Genomic DNA, 17,652 nt, shown 5'->3' with positions numbered 1-17,652 from the left:
GATGGGTCTGGAAGGGATGAACTATAGATGACTTCCTGTAATATTTGGACAAAGTTGATGATGTCATCAGCGCTCTCTCTATCTCCCTCTAGTACCATTATGACTCAAACTAGTGACTGTATTACTGTTTAAGTAGGGTTGCAAGAAGTCAAGTAACTTTAACAAAATTCCCATGTTTTCCAGAAATCCTGGCTGGAGAATTCCAAACTTCCTGCTTATTCTGTCCTAGTTCCGGGAATCTTCCAACCGGGATTTCTGGAAAAGCTTGGAATTTTGGGAAAGTTAGCAGAACTTTGCAACTTTAAGTATGAATCCATTGTGGTGTTTGGAGGCCCACCTCTATCCTCTTCTCGTAGCAGTCTCCCTTAACGATCCTGTGGATGTAGATACTGGGGATGTGGATGTCCTCCTCAGAAAACGTACCCACGTCCACCACCTCCTCCACCTACACAGAAGGACAGTGGGATGAAGCAAGAACACAGTGTTGGTCAGACCAAACACTGATCCTGCAGGGTTACTCCTCAATCTCTGTACCCACCCACTTTGATCCATTCACATTTAAAAAAATACAACATTCACCAAATGATTTTAAACATCACTCCTCTCATCTGTCAACAGGGAGCAGGAACTACACTGTATTCATTTCCCTATAGCTTTGACAACCACCAGGCCTGGTGTAAGCTGCCTCCATGCCTCAGCTGGGCAGAGGGTTCTTTAGAGAAGTCGAGACCAGGGGAGAGGGCCTGATCCTGGGATCAGAGGGGATGGAAGGTGGGGAGGAGGTTCTGTCCATCACAAGGAGAAAACTGTTATTACATTACAAGCTCTGTCCCAATGTTCTCAGAAGGACTTGGAATGGTCCAAGTGTAACCTAAGGAAGGGGCGTTACAAGAATCATCACAATCGTCCTCATCACCATCATCAGTAATCCATTAGTGTCGACCATCAGTGAATGACACTATGTGGAGCAAAACACACAGATAGACACGCCATTACTTCCTGTGTCACTTAGCAAGAAATCTAAACCCCACATAAGAGACGCTATTACAACTGCCAAAGTTCATTAAAAAGCTTCACAACTAAGCTGATTACTAAGCAACATTTTCAGAAAGCTTCCTGCTAAATCAATTCCTCCCAGAGTGTGTTCTGCCTGAGATACAGTCCCCTGTGTTATTTAATGAGACAGTGAGTTCTGCCTGAGATATGTATCCAATGTGTCAAAGCCCTTTAGCCCAACAATGGCAGGAGAGTCGCACAGTGTACTCCAACCAAATGGAGAGGCCATAGAAAGATAATGAAAATACAGTACCCTGTGTATGTAAAGAATGATTAGGCAAGAAAATATCACAAAATGAAGCTCCTTATGGAAAATCAAGAGACACTTTTTGCTGACTATTATACAAATGGGAACATCAGCAACCTCATCTTCTACACAAACCATCCCCTGGCATGGTACAGTGCTATATTAGCACACTAACCCTCTGTTAAGAGAGGGGGTGTTAACAAGGGGTGGAAACTCAGGATACTAGACAACGAGGACTCTGAGTCAGCTAAAATACATCTCTATAAGTCTAGAATAGTAATGGTACAGGGCAAACCCAAATAGTTTCAGCTGGACTTTCACCTAATCAAAGAATTAGCCCAGCAGGAGAAGCTCTCCCTTGAGAAAGATACCCCCACCCCGAGCGGTTCAGACATCTTCATTACATAAACCCACAGATGAGCAACCCCAAGCGGAAAGTCAACCTCCCAGCACAGAGTACTAGCCCCTCATTGAAATGAAGGACACATTTTCCCAGCTGGAGGTAAGGCAGGTGGAGCTGGAACAGCAGGTGATTACACTCCAGTCAGCACAGACCCAGACAACAGTGCAGCACAACAACACCCCCTTAACCAGACCCAGACAACAGTCCAGCACAACAACACCCCCTTAACCAGACCCGGAGAGCTGGAGGTAGAGAGAGACATATCTGCACTCTGGACTGTGGTGACACAACTTCAACAATATAAAAAGCAAGAGCAAAAGAAGAACAGAACACTAGAGGAGAGGATCAGACTGCTGGAGGAAAGGGTGAGGGGGATGGCGTGTGACAGAGAACAACCCACTAGAGAGGTGGCAGAGAAGCCAGCAGAACAGCCCACCTCAGCTCCAGACAAAAGTCTCGACACCACAGCAGAACAGTCCACACCAGACCCTGACCACGTCAACATCACAGCAGAACAGACAAATGAAGAACCCCAAGCCCAGGGGATCTCACCCCCTCTGTGCACCACCACCCCCCCGTCAGCCACCCTGATAACCCTCCTGACAACACCCCACACCCACTGAGGACACACACAAGACACAGATTGTACTCCTTATGGACTCAAATGGGAAATATATAGAAGAAAATAAACTTTTTCCCCAAACACAGTGTGTCTAAACTCTGGTGTCCAAACACCCAGCGCTCCCTAGACCTTCTGTCTGAGGACCAACTAGGTTCACCTAGCCATATAATAATACACACAGGCACAAACGACCTGAGAACACAGCAGGAAAGGGTGGCCACAGCACTGAAGGGAGTGATTGAAAAAGCTTCTTCTGCTTTCCCCAATGCACAAGTGGTTATCTCCACTCTGCTACCACAAAAAGACCTATACCCTGCTACCATACAGCGGGTAAACGCAAGTATTTCCCATGACTGTGCCTCAAAACCAAATGATTACCTGGCCCACCACTCTATCCTAGACTTGAACAGCCTCTATGACCAGGTCCACCTATACAAGGCAGCAGTGCCCACCTTCGCCTGGACTCTAAAGGACATCGCTCTCAAACGCGAGGCATCAAAGCCAAGGGAACTAAGTAATATTAAGAAATGCTATAGATGGAAGGAATGTAGTTTGGAAACCTACCAAAATACAATTAGGCAACAACAAATTCAATCCCTTTTAGACAACTTCCTGGACAAAACGTTCCACTGTAATAGTGAAGGTGTAAACTTGGCAGTAGAAAATATTAACAGCATATTTGACCTCTCAGCTTCCCAATCAAATCTAAAAATCTCAAATAGAAAACCAAAGAAAATGAACAATGACAAATGGTTTGATGAAGAATGCAAAAATCTAAGAAAGAAATTGAGAAACCTGTCCAACCAAAAACATAGAGACCCGGAAAACCTGAGTCTAAGCCTTCACTATGGTGAATCACTAAAGCAATACAGAAATACACTATGGTAAAAGAAGGAACAGCACGTCAGAAATCAGCTCAATGTAATTGAAGAATCCATAGACTCTAAACACTTCTGGGAAAATTGGAAAACACTAAACAAACAACACAAATAATTATCTATCCAAAATGGAGATGTATGGGTAAACCACTTCTCCAATCTTTTTGGCTCTATAACAAAGAACAGAAAAAACATATACATGATCAAATACAAATCTTAGAATCAGCTATTAAAGACTACCAGAACCCAATGGATTCTCCAATTACCTTGAATGAACTACAGGACAAAATAAAAACCCTCCAACCCAAAAAGGCCTATGGTGTTGATGGTATCCTCAATGAAATGATCAAATATACAGACAACACATTTCAATTGGCTATACTAAAACTCGTTAACATCATCCTTAGCTCTGGCATCTTCCCCAATATTTGGAACCAAGGACGGATCACCCCAATCCACAAAAGTGGAGACAAATTTGACCCCAATAACTACCGTGGGATATGCGTCAACAGCAACCTTGGGAAAATCCTCTGCATTATCATTAACATTTCCTCAGTGAAAACAATGTACTGAGCAAATGTCAAACTGGCTTTTTACCAAATTATCGTACGAAAGACCACATATTCACCCTGCACACCCTAATTGACAAACAAACAAACCAAAACCAAGGCAAAGTGTTCTCATGCTTTGTTGATTTCAAAAAAGCCTTCGACTCAATTTGGCATGAGGGTCTGCTACACAAATTGATGAAAAGTGGTGTTGGTGGAAAAACATACAACATTATCAAATCCATGTACATAAACAACAAGTGTGAGGTTAAAATTGGCAACAAAAAAAACACAAAATGTTCTTCCCACAGGGCTGTGGGGTGAGACAGGGATGCAGCTTAAGCCCACCCTCTTTAACATATATATCAACAAATTGGTGATGGTACAGCACACAGCCTCACCTTACTAGAATCTGAAGTCAAATGTCTACTGTTTGCTGATGATCTGGTACTTCTGTCACCAACCAAGGAGGGCCTACAGCAGCACCTACAGTTGAAGTCGGAAGTTTACATACACCTTTGCCAAATACCTTTAAATTCAGTTTTCACAATTCCTGACATTTATACCTAGTAAAAATACCCTGTTTTAGGTCAGCTAGGATCACCACTTTACTTTAAGAATGTGAAATGTCAGAATAATAGTAGAGCGAATTATTTACTTAAGCTTTTATTTCTTTCATCACATTCCCAGTGGGTCAGAAGTTTGCATACACTCAATTAGTATTTGGAAGCATTGCCTTTAAATTGTTTAACTTGGGTCAAACATTCCGGGTAGCCTTCCACAAGCTTCCCACAATAAGTTGGGTGAATTTTGGCCCATTCCTCCTGACAGAGCTGGTGTAACTGAGTCAGGTTTGCAGGCCTCCTTGCTCGCTCACACCTTTTAAGTTCTGCCCACAAATTTTCTATAGGATTGAGGTCAGGGCTTTGTGATGGCCACTCCAATACCTTGACTTTGCTGTCCTAAAGCCATTTTGCCACAACTTTGGAGTATGCTTGGGGTCATTGTCCATTTGGAAGACCCATTGAGATGTTGCCTCAACATATCCACACAATTTTCCTTCCTCATGAAGCCATCTATTTTGTGATGTGCACCAGCCCCTCCTGAAGCAAAGCACCCCCACGACATGATGCTGCCACCCCCGTGCTTCACGGTTGGGATGGTGTTCTTCGGCTTGCAAGCCTCCCCCTTTTTCCTCCAAACATAACGATGGTCATTACGGCCAAACAGTTCTATATTTGTTTAATCAGACCAAAGGACATTTCTCCAAAAAGTATGATCTTTGTTCCCATGTGCAGTTGCAAACCGTAGTCTGGCTTTTTTATGGCTGTTTTGGAGTAGTGGCTTCTTCCTTGCTGAGCGGCCTTTCAAGTTATGTCGATATAGGACTCGTTTTACTGTGGCTATAGATACTTTTGTACCTATTTCCTCCAGCATCTTCACAAGGTCCTTTGCTGTTGTTCTGGGATTGATTTGCACTTTTCGCACCAAAGTACGTTCATCTCTAGGAGACAGAGCGGGTCTCTTTCCTGTGCGGTATGACCGCTGCGAGGTCCCATCGTGTTTATACTTGTGTACTATTGTTTGTACAGATTAACATGGTACCTTCAGGCATTTGGAAATTGCTCCCAAAGATGAACCAGACTTGTGGAGGTCTACAATTTTTTTTCTGAGGTCTTGGCTGATTTCTTCTGATTTTTCCAAGATGTCAAGCAAAGAGGCACCGAGTTTGAAGGTAGGCCTTGAAATACATCCACAGGTACACCTCCAATTGACTGAAATTATGTCAATTAGCCTATCAGAAGCTTCTAAAGCCATGACATAATTTCCTGGAATTTTACAAGCTGTTTAAAGGCACTGTCAACTTGGTGTATGTAAACTTCTGACCCACTGGAATTGTGATACAGTGAATGATACGTGAAATAATCTGTCTGTAAACAATTGTTGGAAAAATGACTTGTGTCATGCACAAAGTGGATGTCCTAACCAACTTGCCAAAACTATAGTTTGTTAACAATACATTTGTGGAGGGGTTAAAACACGAGTTTTAATGACTCCAACCTAAGTGTATGTAAACTTCCGACTTCAACTGTATATCTTCTGCACAGATTCTGCCAGACCTGGGCCCTGTCAGACCTGGGCCCTGACAGTAAATCTCAGTAAGACCAAAATAATGATGTTCCAAAAAAGGTCCAGTCGCCAGGACCACAAATACAAATTCCATCTAGACAGTGTTGCCCTAGAGCACACAAAAAACTATACATACCTTGGCCTAAACATCAGCGCCACAGGTAACTTCCACAAAGCTGTGAATGATCTGAGAGACAAGGGCAAGAAGGGCATTCAATGCCATCAAAAGGAACATCAAATTTGACATACCAATTAGGATCTGGCAAAAAATACTTGAATCAGTTATAGAACCCATTGCCCTTCATGGTTGGGAGGTCTGGGGTCCGCTCACCAACCAAAAATTCACAAAATGGGACAAACATCAAACTGAGACTGCATGCAGAATTCTGCAAAAATATCCTCCGTCAACAGGTCAACCAGTGAAGAACAAACACCATTGTAAATACAAACCATATTTATGCTCATTTATTTTCCCTTTTGTACTTTAACCATTTGTACATCATTACAGCACTGTATATATACATAATATGACATTTCTAATGTTATTATTCTTTTGTAACTTCTGTGAGTGTAATGTTTACTGTTCATTTTATTGTTTATTTCACTTTTGTATATTATCTACTTCACTTGCTTTGGCAATGTTAACATATATTTCCCATGCCAATAAAGCCCCTTGAATTGAATGGAATTGGGAGAGAGAGAGACATCAAGATAATGCTAGAGAGAGGAAGAGGCGCTCAGGGACTCTTCCAGGAGCAATAAGCTTTTATAATACGATACTGAAATCCTTCCTCCTCAGACTCAGAAGGGAGACACGAGAGAGAGAGAGAGAGAGAGACACGAGAGAGAGAGACACGAGAGAGAGAGACACGAGAGAGAGAGACACGAGAGAGAGAGACACGAGAGAGAGAGAGAGAGAGAGACACGAGAGAGAGAGAGACACGAGAGAGAGAGAGAGAGAGAGACACGAGAGAGAGAGAGACGAGAGAGGAGAGAGAGAGAGAGAGAGAGAGAGAGAGAGAGAGAGAGAGAGAGAGAAAATGCCAAATCGACTTGCCGCGTCTTAAATCCAAAGCTCAGAGGACGAGGGGAACGAAGAGAGATCTTCAAATCCATACAGGAAGGGTTACTATGTGTGACAACATAATTCCTGACCCTCTACATTGTCCACTCCAATGTAACAGAGTATACAGTGAGTGTATAAAACATTACGGCCACCTTCCTAATATTGAGTTCAGCCGCCCCCTTTTGCCCTCAGAACAGCCTCAAAGCAAAGCATTCCACAGGGATGCTGGCCCATGTTGACTCCAATGTTTCCCACAGTTGTGTGAAGTTGGCTGGATGTTCTTTGGGTGGTGGACCATTCTTGATACACATAGGAAACTGTTGAGCATGAAAAACCCAGCAGCGTTGCAGTTCTTTACACAAACTGATGCACCTGGGCCTGGCACCTACTACCATACCCTGTTCAAAGACACTTTCATCTTGTGTCTTGCCCATTCACCCTCATACTACAGTGGCAAGAAAAAGTATGTGAACCCTTTGGAATTACCTGGATTTCTGCATAAATTGGTCATAAAATGTTATCTGATCTTCATCTAAGTCACAACAATAGACACAGTCTCTTAAACTAATAACACACAAACAATTATATGTTTTCATGTCTTTATTGAACACACCTTGTAAACATTCACAGTGCAGGTTGGAAAAAGTATGTGAACCCTTGGATTTAATAACTGGTTGACACTCCTATGGCAGAAATAAACTCAACCAAATGTTTTCTGTAGTTGCGGATCAGACCTGCACAACAGTCAGAAGGAATTTTGGACCATTCATCTTTACAAAAATGTTTCAGTTCAGCAATATTCTTAGGATGTCTGGTGTGAACCGCACTCGAGGTCACGGCACAGCATTTTAAAATCGGGTTGAGGTCAGGACTCTGACTGGGCCACTCCAGAAGGCGTATTTTGTTCTGTTGAAGCCATTCTGTTGTTGATTTACTTCTGTGTTTTGAGTCGTTGTCCTGTTGCATCACCCAACTTCTGTTGAGCTTCAATTGGCGGGCAGATAGCCTTACATTCTCCTGTAAAATGTCTTGATAAACTTGGGAATTCATTTCTCTGTCAATGATAGCAAGCTGTCCAGGCCCTGAAGCAGCAAAGCAGCCCCAAACCATGATGCTCCCTCCACCACAGTTTACAGTTGGGACGAGGTTTTGATGTTGGTGTGCTGTGCCATTTTTTTCTCGACACAGTGTTGTGTGTTCCTTCCAAACAACTCAACTTTAGTTTAATCTGTCCACAGAATATTTTGGCAGAAGCGCTGTGGAACATCCAGGTGTTTTTTTGCAGACTTCAGATGTGCAGCAATGTCTTTTTTTTTGGACAACAGTGGCTTCTTCGTGGTGTCCTCCCATGAACACCATTCTTGTTTAGTGTTTTACGTATGGTAGACTCGTCAACAGAGATGTTCGCATGTTCCAGAGATTTCTGTAAGTCTTTAGCTGACACTCTGGGATTCTTACTAACCTCATTAACACTGAACAAGGCTGTTAACCCACTGTTCCTAGGCCATCATTGAAAATAAGAATTTGTTCTTAACTGTCTTGCCTAGTTAAATAAAGGTAAAATAAACAAATACCATTTTTTATTGAGCATTCACTGCTCTTTGCAGGACTGCCACTCCTAGGGAGAGTAGCAACAGTGCTGAACTTTCTCCATTTATGGACAATTTGTCTTACTGTGGACTGATTAACATCAAGACTTTTAGAGATACTTTTGTAACCCTTTCCAGCTTTATGCAAGTCAACAATTCTAAATCTTAGGTCTTCGGAGATCTATTTTGTTCGAGGCACGGTTCGCATCAGGCAATGCTTCTTGTGAATAGCAAACTCAAATTTTGTTTGTGTTTTTTATAGGGCAGGGAAGCTCTAACCAACATCTCCAATCTCGTCTCATTGATTGGATTCCAGGTTAGCTTACTCCTGACTCCCATTAGCTTTTGGAAAAGTCAACAGCCTAGGGGTTCACCTACTTTTTCCAAACTGAATGTTTAAATTATGTATTCAATATAGACAAGAAAAATACAATAATTAGTGTGTTATTAGTTTAAGCACACTGTGTTTGGATATTGTTGTGACTAATGACTAATTTACGCAGAAATCCAGGTAATTCTAAAGGGTTCACATACCTTTTCTTGCCACTGTATATCCATGTCTCAGGGCTTAAAAATCCTTCTTTAATCTGTCTCCTCCCCTTGATTGACACTGATTGAAGTGTATTTAACAAGTGACATCAATAAGGGATCATAGCTTTCACCAGGATTCACCTGGTCAGTCTATATCATGGAAAGAGAAGGTGTCCTTAATGTTTTGTACAGTCGGTGTATATTTATTCCATCCACACTAGGGGAATAGGTGGGTATTTAGACACATCGAGTCCCTCCTATCTCGGCTTCCTCTCCCTCAGCACTCTACAATGACAGACAGACGAGCCAATGGGTGAAAGCCGAATGGATCCCATCTTAGCGTTGTCATGGATACAGGAGCTTTGGTGGAGAGCCGGGGGCGGTTTAAGGCTGTAAAGTGAGGCGCTCGCTCTCTCTCCCTCTCTCTGGGTTAAATCTCTGAATGTGCGCAGCAAAAGGGGAGCCAGGGGCTTTGGGTGGGGGGAGGGGGCGTGACAGTTTGATGCACACACACACACTCTTCAGTAGCTTTGTCTCTGGGTGCTCTCTCGCTGAGTGTCATTAGCAGCAGCAGACTGACATCTCCAGCTCTCAACGGTTAGCAGTAGCACTGAGACTAGTGATGGAGCTAAGGATGGCTAGGGCTGACAACACCACTATACTGCTGACACTAACACACATTGTTTCAGCGACTGAATATACCAGAATTGAATCAACAAGAATCCGACAGAAGGTGTCATCTGGCCCTACTGATGAGGAAATGGGTCCTCTGAATCAGGGAAGCAGTTCATTGGCTGAGTGATTTAGCACTCATAGCACAATCCAGGCCCAATACGCTCTAAAGCTCTCTTATCTCTTTCACTTCACCAGCACCGATTCCACCATACATGTACTAAATGTATTAAATAGACAATAGCTTAGAGCTATCAGGAAAGTAGGATTATTGGAGGATTAGTCAATGTGAAATACACTTCTTCAGATGGGTTGCAGCGGTGCCAGTGAGTGACTGACAAGCCGTGCTAGTGGTTCAGAGTCCTTATGGCTTGTTGTCTAATTGTCACTAGTGCTCTGATCAACTGTGGATTTAGTGGCGGGACTCAACTTCTGTAAGACTGCTTTAATAGCCTACATCCTAGATACTCAATTCAATCAACAGTCCTGCATCTATGCTTTCTCAAAGGGTTATAACATGACGATGTTGACACTGTAAGGCGGATCCTCACCCCATCCACTACCAATGAAAAGATGAGCAGCGAATTACGCCCAGTTCCTACCACCATCCTGTCTCTCTACCATGCCTCACTGCACACAATCTTCAGCTCAGTGTTTTTTGCCTATGCTAAACCCAGCCAGGCCCAGGCCAGCGCAATAAACAAACTAACCCAGGCCCAGGCCAGCACAATAAACCAATTAACCTGGGCCCGGGCCAGCACAATGAACAAATTAACCTGGGCCCGGGCCAGCACAATGAACAAACTAACCTGGGCCCAGGCCAGTACAATGAACAAACTAACCCGGGCCCAGGCCAGCGCAATAAACAAACTAACCCAGGCCAGCACAATAACAACTAACCCAGGCCAGCACAATAAACAAACTACCCGGGCCAGGCCGCGCAATAAACAAACTACCCAGGCCCAGGCCAGCACAATAAACAAACTAACCCACCCAGCCAGCACAATAAACAAACTATAACCAGGCCCAGGCCAGCACAATAAACAAACTAAACCAGGCCCGGGCCCAGGCCAGCACAATCAACCAACTAACCCAGGCCCAGGCCAGCACATTAAACAAACTAACCCAGGCCAGCACAATAAACAAACTAACCTGGGCCCGGGACAGCACAATGAACAAACTAACCCGGGCCCAGGCCAGCACAATGAACAAACTAACCCGGGCCCAGGCCAGCACAATAAACAAACTAACCCGGGCCCAAGCCAGCACAATAAACAAATTAACCCAGGCCACCCCGATAAACAAACTAACCCGGGCCCAGGCCAGCACAATAAACAAACTAACCCAGGCCAGCACAATAAACAAACTCAACATATTTAAATATTCTGTGTGTATGAAGGGCCCAGCGTGGCTTTGATCTGTGCATGTGTGTGAGGTGGCAGCAGGACTCAGGAGATACAGCAGCAGAGAACAGAGCTGGAATGATTCAGACAAACAAACACACAGGCGTGGCACATACACTGGCACGTATGAATGTGCGGTAACACACACACACAGTACACACGCACATTGATATTCCCCTATATGTAGTAGCATTTTCACATCAATGGGAGCGGAGAGAGGCTTGAAGTGTGCTGGCAGGGAGACACAGGGAATGAAAGGCCCCAGGGACACATGCACCTTATTCTTGTCAGTTTGTTCTTTTTTAGGGCTCTGAGCCCTGTCAGGGCTTATTAATCTCAAACTGATGGCCAGCCACCGTTATGAAACACTGTGTTCCTGTGCCCTGCCCTTGTCTGTGTTGTGGCAATCTATCCCCATATTCACCACCTTCAGCCACAGACGTATTATTAGATCAAAACGTCATGGCACAGCTCGCTGATCTGATAAATGGAAATGCATAAACCAGGAGTACAGGAGACGCATGTTCATCCACCCCTTACACACAAACTCACACAACACACAGTGGTGTAGTGGAGGGTAAACGCAAGTCAACGTAGTTCACCCACTTTTTTGTGGAAAAAGTATTGAAAGGATAGGGAGCGTACCTTTTTTCACTGTAGCTGACAATCAGAGTTTACACACCACTATATCAATGCACACACAGAAGCACACATACACACACAGTCAACGCTGTTGTTCTATTTATATACTATTTATTCAACTGCGTGACCAAGACACTATCCACATTATACATAGCACATAATTTATACTGTATATCCTATTGTGTACATACCAGTTTCATTACTATGCATACTACTTGTTTATTTTATTGATTTTTGTACTGCACTGTTGAGGGAGCTTGCAGGTAAGCATTTGGCTGATCCATTTATACCTGCTGTAACCTGTGTACATGACGAATAACCTTTGATTTGATTTGACCCGCACATCAACCTGTTGATCTGGCCCTGTGACAGATCCACTGATGTGAATGAACGGTTGTGACCCAGCCCTGACCCACCTTCGACTGTGTGTGTTAACAGTGTTTGAGTGAAGTTCAGACACATTGCTCTGATCGGCAGACATGAAGGGCATCCATTTCTCTTTGAGCTGTGGCTCAGCTTTCCCTAAACCTTTGTTATATACCAATCTAAAGCCATGATCCAGTCAAACCATGCAATGCCAGTATCTAATTCTGCATATTCAGAAAGAGAGGAGAGACTGTGTGTGTGTGTGTGTGTGTGTGTGTGTGTGTGTGTGTGTGTGTGTGTGTATGTGTGTGTGTGTGGGCTAGGGGAAGTTGGGGACAGTCTGGCTGCGGGCGACGGAGCATGAGGACAGTGACACCACACTCTCATTATGCAACTTATTTATAGCTATCTCCCACTGTGTCTGTGTCTCTTTGTCTGTGTCTCTCTGTGTGTGTGTGTGTGTGTGTGTGTGTGTGTGTGTGTGTGTGTGTGTGTGTGTGTGTGTGTGTGTGTGTGTGTGTGTGTGTGTGTGTGTGTGTGGAGAGGAAATGTCATGGTTGGCTGGTGTGTTGTGTTGTCTTAGTTGGTGCACTGGGAAGTGAAATAAGGAAGTAGGCAGAAATAGGGGTGGGCTGCAGAAACCAACACAACACCAGCCCATAAGGCCTGACTCTGTGACAGTAATGAACTCAATTACCTCTGGTCTAATTTGAACAAATCAGTTTTTAATTCAAATCTGGACTTCTAACCCCTTTTAAACATTGTGTGTTTGAGCTACAGACATCTTGGTTGTACCACTGGATTAGTCTGGGATTGGATTTCTTCTGCATCCATTGGTTTCAACTATAAATCTGTGAGATTAACGGGGGGCTGAGCTAGAGCGGTGTTCGTGAGACAAGGGTGGATCCCGACGGGGTCTTTTTACAATAACTTCTGTGGAGTCAGAATAGTTTGAGCTACAAACTATTAAAAGCTATCTATGAAAAGCTGAGACTCTACAACACTCACAAGCTACACAAGAGTTGTTAGAAGGTAAGGGGTTATTCTACACAGAAGATCATAGGAAACACAAGGACATAGTGTCTATAATACTGTAATAACCTCACATAGTTGCTGTCACAAACTCTAAACTCCAAACAGTTGTCACTGACTAGTTGGATATTCATTTCCCACTGAGCAAAACATTTCTGTACTTACAGCACACATATACATTCATTTTTATTAGGTTTTTGCTTTGGCGAACATTATTTTTTTTATATATATATATATTATTGACATGTGTCAATAAAACTCACTAATGCAACTGTTTATGTCAAATAGTTTTGTGTTCTACTTGTAGCCCTGGTTGTCCTGAAAAGAAAATAGTAAAACACGAGTGAGGATCAATATAAGGGCTGGACATATTTTTTGGGGATCCCCATTAGCTGACGCCAATGCTGACACCTAGTCTTCCTGCATTTTAAAACATTAATATGGACATTATCGACTTTTCACACACACACACACACACACACACACACACACACACACACACACACACACACACACACACACACACACACACACACACACACACACACACACACACACACACAACCAGTCAAAAGTTTGGACACACTTACTCATTCAAAGGTTTCTTAATTTTTACTATTTTTCACATTGTAGAATAATCGTGAATACATCAAAACTATGAAATAACACATATGGAATCATGTAGTAACCAAAAAAGTGTTAAACAAATTAAAATATATTTTATATTTGAGATTCTTCAAAGTAGCCAACCTTTGCCTTGATGACAGCTTTGCACACTCTTGGCTTTCTCTCAACCTGCTTCACCTGGAATGTTTTTAAAAAAGTCTTGAAGGAGTTCCCACATATGCTGAGCACTTTTGGGCTGCTTTTCCTTCACTTTGCAGTCCAACTCATCCCAAACCATCTCAATTGGGTTGAGGTCTGGTGATTGTGGAGGCCAGGTCATCTGATGCAGCACTCCATTACTCTCCTTCTTGGTCAAATAGGCCTTACATAACCTGGAGGTGTGTTTTGGGTCATTGTCCTTGTCATAGGCGTCGTAGGGATAGGACCAAGGCGCAGCGGGTAAAGTGCTCATACTTAATTTATTCGATGAAAACACAAACAAAATAAACAAACAACGAAAAACAGTTCCATAAGGCATCCAGGCTATACAGAAAATAACCACCCACAAAACACAAGTGAAACAACATCAACTAAATATGGCCTCCAATTAGAGACAACTACAACCAGCTGCCTCTAATTGGAGGTCATGCCCAAAAACCAACATAGAAATAGAAAACTAGAATTTAACCAAGGATATAGAAAACATAGAACAAAACTCAAAAACACCAAAACACACAAAACAAACACCCCCTGTCACGCCCTGACCATACTATAATGACAAATAACCCCCTTTACTGGTCAGGTCGTGACAGTACCCCCCCAAAGGTGCAGACCCCGAATGCACCTCAAACAAAACCCCACAAAAACAACCCCAAACCTAAAGGGAGGGAAGGGAGGGTGGCCACCGTCAATGACGGCTCCTGTGCTACACCCCCCCTTCGCCAATCCTCCAGCTATGGAGGTGGCTCTGGCTCCGGGCATAGCCCCCGTTCTAACCTGCCAACCCCCGCTGAAGGCTACGGGCTGTAGACCGTTGCTGAAGGCTCCGGGCTGCAGACCACCACTGAAGGCTCCGGGCTGCAGACCACCACTGAAGGCTCCTGGCTGCAGGCCGTCTCAGCAGGTTCCGGACTGCAGGCCGTCTCAGCAGGTTCGGGACTGCAGGCCGTCTCAGCAGGTTCCGGACTGTAAACTGTCGCCCGACGCTCTGGACTGTAAACTGTCGCCGGACGCTCTGGACGGGGAACTGTCGACGGAAGCTCTGGACGGGGAACTGTCGCCGGAAGCTCTGGACGGGGAACTGTCACCGGCAGCTCTAGACTGGGAATGCGCACTGGAGGGAGAGTGTGAGGAGCAGGAATCGGTCTCACCGGACTGGGGAGACGCACTAAAAGGCCGAGTGCTCACAGCAGGCACTGGCTGTACCGGGTTATGGATGCGCACTGGAGGCCTGATGCGTGGGGCTGGCATAGGAGGTGCCAGACTAGTAACACACACCTCAGGGCGAGTGCGAGGAGCAGGCACAGGACGTACTGGGCTATGGAGGCGCACCAGAGATCTGGAGCTCAGGGCTGGCACACACCGTCCTGGCTGGATGGTCACAGTAGCCCGGCACGGGCGGAGCGCTGGCACAGGGCGAACTGGGCTGTGCTGGGGAATGAGGGCTGCCGTGCATAGAGCAGGCGCAAGGTAAACTGGGCCGAGGAGACGCACTGGAGACCAGATCCGTTGTGCCGGCGCACTTCTTCCTGGCTGCCGGCCAACTCTCGCCCTGCAATGCTGAGGAGCCCGTACCGACCGCACCGGGCTGTAGCTGCGCCCTGGCGACACAGTGTGTATCTCCGCATAAGACGGTGCTTGCTTGATCCGTCGCTCCCCATAATAAGCACGGGGAGTTGGCTCAGGTCTCCACCCTGACTCTGCCAAACTCTCGGCCTCATGTAGCTCCCTTAGTTTCATCTCCCAGAAACGTCGTTCCGCCTCCCAAGTCCATCCTTTTCCTCGGTGCTCCAATTCCCGCTGCTTGGTCCTAGTTTGGTGGGTGGTTCTGTCACAGGCGTCGTAAGGATAGGACCAAGGCGCAGCGGGTAAAGTGCTCATACTTAATTTATTCGATGAAAACACAAACAAAATAAACAAACGCCGAAAAACAGTTCCATAAGGCATCCAGGCTATACAGAAAATAACCACCCACAAAACACAAGTGAAACAACATCAACTAAATATGGCCTCCAATTAGAGACAACTACAACCAGCTGCCTCTAATTGGAGGTCATGCCCAAAAACCAACATAGAAATAGAAAACTAGAATTTAACCATAGATATAGAAAACATAGAACAAAACTCAAAAACACCAAAACACACAAAACAAACACCCCCTGCCACACCCTGACCATACTATAATGACAAATAACCCCTTTTACTGGTCAGGACGTGACAGTCCTGTTGAAAAACGCATGATAGTCCTACTACGCGCAAACCAGATGGGATGGCGTATCGCTGCAGAATGCTGTGGTAGCCATGCTGGTTAATTAAGTGTGCCGTGATATTCTAAATGAATCACAGACAGTGTCACCAGCAAAGAACCCCCACACCATCACACCTCCTCCTCCATGCTTCACTGTGGGAACCACACATGCGGAGATCATGCGTTCACCTACTTTCTTGGCCCAAGCAAGTCTCTTTTTCTTATTGGTGTACTTTAGTAGTGGTTTTTTTGCAGCAATTGGACCATGAAGGCCTGATTCACGCAGTCTCCTCTGAATAGCTGATGTTGTGATGTGTCTGTTACTTGAACTCTGTGGTACAATCTGAAGTGCAGTTAATTACCCATTTCTGAGGCTGGTAACTCCAACGAACATATCCTCTGCAGCAGAGATAACTCTGGGTCGGAAAGTAAGATGGCGCAGACAGACATGGCAGCTCTGCTTCTAGCTCCTAAGCAACTTTGCAGTATTTTGTTTTTGTGTGTTATTACATACATTCAGAAAAAAGGTTTGGATATCAGAGTGGCGGTAACTCACCAGCATTACGACCAGGAATTCTACTTTCTCAAATTGGATCATTTGTTCATACCCCCCAGATCAATTGAACTTATCCCAGAGGGTGCTCCAAGACGCCGTCGACGGAGAAAAGGTATTAGGAATGGACTTCTAGTCCGACTCAGGAGGCGGCCACACCATCCACTGCTTCAGAGTATATTACTCGCTAATGTTCAGTCTCTGAACAATAAAGTAGACGAGCTCAGAGCGAGGATCTCCTTCTAGAGACATCAAGGACTGTAACGGACTCAGTTTCACAGAAACATGGCTCTCTCGGGATATGCTGTCCCTGTCCATACATCCAGCTAGGTTCATCGTGCAGACAGGAATAAAGAACTCTCCGGGAAGAAGTAAGGCGGGAGTGTATGTTTCATGATGTGATTGTGATAACATACAGAAACTCAAATCCTTTTGTTCACCCGACCTAGAATACCTCACAATCAAATGCCGACCGTATTACCTCACAAGAGAAGTCTCTTGTGTATATTCCACCTCAAGCCGATACCACGACGGCCCTCAAAGAACACTGGACTTTATGCAAACTGGAAACCACATATCCTGAGGCCGGATTTATTGTAGCTGGGGATTTTAACAAAGCAAATTTGAGGAAAACACTACCGAAGTTCTATCAACACATTGACTGTAGTACTCGCTTAGGAAAAACATAATCGCTGCAACTCGCCTTTTTGAGACGCCTACAAGGCCCTCCTCCCATCGGCAAATAAGATCACAACTCCAATCTGCTCCTCCCTTCCTATAGGCAGAAACTCAAACAGGAAGTACCCATGCTAAGGTTTATTCAACGCTGGTCTGACCAATG

At 44.6% G+C, this 17,652-nt stretch overlaps 1 protein-coding gene across 2 annotated transcripts in view; it reads right to left on the bottom strand.

Moving 5' to 3' along the window:
* The window catches only part of LOC106580620 (succinyl-CoA:3-ketoacid coenzyme A transferase 1, mitochondrial), a 184,758-nt gene that overhangs the window by 111,177 nt on the left and 55,929 nt on the right, over positions 1–17,652 (bottom strand). For both annotated transcript variants that reach the window (XM_014161871.3, XM_082966422.1), the window contains exon 8: positions 338–445. In XM_014161871.3, coding sequence (XP_014017346.1) covers positions 338–445 — 108 coding nt within the window. The remainder of the gene's footprint in view (positions 1–337; positions 446–17,652) is intronic.

Source organism: Salmo salar, chromosome 20 (assembly GCF_965601325.2).
Source record: "Salmo salar chromosome 20, fSalSal1, whole genome shotgun sequence".
Classification (NCBI taxonomy): Eukaryota; Metazoa; Chordata; class Actinopteri; order Salmoniformes; family Salmonidae; genus Salmo; species Salmo salar.
This window is presented reverse-complemented; position numbering and strand designations above follow the sequence as displayed.